We start from the raw sequence: 2,264 nt of genomic DNA, 5'->3' as shown, positions 1-2,264 counted from the left end.
GTAGTTCAACAACTAATATACATATTCCTTGAAAAACAAATCTTTCTCCAAGAGGATCTTTCAGATCCTTAAAAAAAGAAAAGAAAAGAAAAAGTTGTCACTAACACATCAAATCAGCACAAAAAGATATACTCAGAAAATGCTTTAAAACACATTGCAAGCCACAATGTGGAGAATTAATGAAAACCACTCTAAGAAAACCAGATCTGCAAGCAAAATTGAGAGCACCATTTTGATATTAAAAAACCAAAAAAGGTGAGATTTTTGAGTGAGTAATTACCTTAAAGGAACCAAAATGGCAACAGAGGAAGAACTCATGAGAACTTCTAGAAGCAGGTTTCTCACTATAACAGTTGAAACAACATATCAAACAGCTTGTGTGCATAAACAAAGATCAGCTAGTTGATGGGGTTGTGAGAAGAGTTACTTCAGCTTCAGATTCTCAAAAGTCAACAGTACTAGCTAGCTAGTTTGCTATAGCATGCAAAATATGAAGAACTTGGTTTCATTGGAAAAAGAACATAGAACTATAGAAATTAAAAAACCTCCCATGAAACAAAGGGAATTTGGCTTAAACTAAGAAGCATTTTAAGCTAGAGAGAATAATAATAGCAACTACAAGAACAGAAGCTTCATAATGAATTCAACAAAACAAAAATTCAGGAAAGTGACTTCATTATTTATTTCATTTTATTTTATTTTTTGTATATACAGGAAGAATAAGTTTGTTTTGTTTGGTAAGCATAAATAAGCTGAAATACCAACGAGTTATAACTTAAATGGTATAGTCTCTATTTATTTTTGCTTTTAATGTTTATAGTAAGAAATATTAATTAAACAAATCTTAAAAGCAATAGCTCAAATGACATAGTCTCCCTATACTCAATTAAGAGGTTGCGGGGTTTGAGTCTTCATATCTTCAGTAAAAAATATATATATATATATATATATATATATATATATTTTAAATTAATGACTTGGCTAATAAGAAATTTAAAAGATATGATTCTAAAATTCAAATATTGAACCTTTCTTAACAAGGAAGTATCAAACTTGAAATTTTTTGAATCAAATCATTAATTGGCAGCAAGGATTTTTGAAAATAGTGAGAGAAAAATGGAAAAAGTTACACAGCAAAACATATAAGTAACAAAATATAAATAGTGGAATGAAATAGGTAATAAAATATAAATAATTTTAAGTTTGCATGGACTAATAAATATCCCAATATAAATGAATCATAAATTAATTTTTTAATAGTTGTTTAATTAGTATAATACATCAAAATAGATAGTTGAAGTGACATACAAAAATATGGAATGGTTTGTTGCAAAAAATTCAACAGATAATCACGTAGTATTGTGTTATAGAAGAAAATGCATATTGTAAAAACTAAAAAGCAAAAAATATCAATTTTCGCAAGACAAAAAAAATATTTTTTCCTAACCTGCGAAAATTCTAGGTTCATATTCTTAAAATTAAGAGTAATATTTTTAGTCGCATAATTTAATTTTCAACAAATTTTAATTATCAAATCGATCTCTAATTTTTTATTTTTTGTTATATATATTAATTTTTGCGTCAAATTTTGATAAAAAAAATTAAATAAATTAATCTTAATTCTTATTTAATAAAAGAAAAAAATCTCTAAATTTTTTTAAATTTTTATATCAATCTTTTTATATAAACTAATAATCTAATTAAAAAACTATTTTGTCTAATAAAATAAAAATTAAAGACTAATTTAGTGATTAAAATTTATTGAGGACTAAAATTAATTTGCATGACCTACTTCAAAAAAAAAATTCACATTTTTTAAAATCATATATAAAATTTTCAGTCATAAATGTTCTAATAATTAACAAAATTAAAAGAAAAAAGAAAAATAGAATTATTAAATACTTACTTACTCACAAATGTGTTGGTAACTATTGGATCAATGTAAAATGCAGAGACAGACACACTAATCTCAACCATCAAATGTGTCTTTCTCTATCTTGGCCTGACCTACCACACACACCCAAAGAGAGAGAGAGAGAGAAATATTAAGTACTTTTTTTTTTTTTAATTATTTTAATCATTTCCATGGGTGACAGAAAGTGAAAGGTTTGAAACTTTGTTGATAGAAGTCAGAAGGCATGCACATGTACTATAATTATGTGTTAGAAATATCCTTAAACATCTAATACCAAAAGTAGTGTTATTATTACCTGTCAGTCAATACTCAATTTAATGTTACAACAAGAATCAGCAAATAGCAATAA

At 25.5% G+C, this 2,264-nt stretch overlaps 1 protein-coding gene across 1 annotated transcript in view; it reads right to left on the bottom strand.

The window, feature by feature from the left end:
• LOC107636009 (probable inactive receptor kinase At5g58300) overlaps positions 1-643 on the bottom strand; it is a 3,684-nt gene extending 3,041 nt beyond the window's left edge. Inside the window, exon 1 of the mRNA XM_016339573.2 lies at positions 281-643. Within this exon, the coding sequence (XP_016195059.1) occupies positions 281-385 (105 nt within the window). The 5' untranslated portion in view covers positions 386-643. The remainder of the gene's footprint in view (positions 1-280) is intronic.

Source organism: Arachis ipaensis, chromosome B01, assembly GCF_000816755.2.
Source record: "Arachis ipaensis cultivar K30076 chromosome B01, Araip1.1, whole genome shotgun sequence".
NCBI classification, from domain to species: domain Eukaryota; kingdom Viridiplantae; phylum Streptophyta; class Magnoliopsida; order Fabales; family Fabaceae; genus Arachis; species Arachis ipaensis.
Note: the sequence above shows the minus strand (reverse complement) of the source record. Positions and strands in the feature narration are given on the sequence as shown.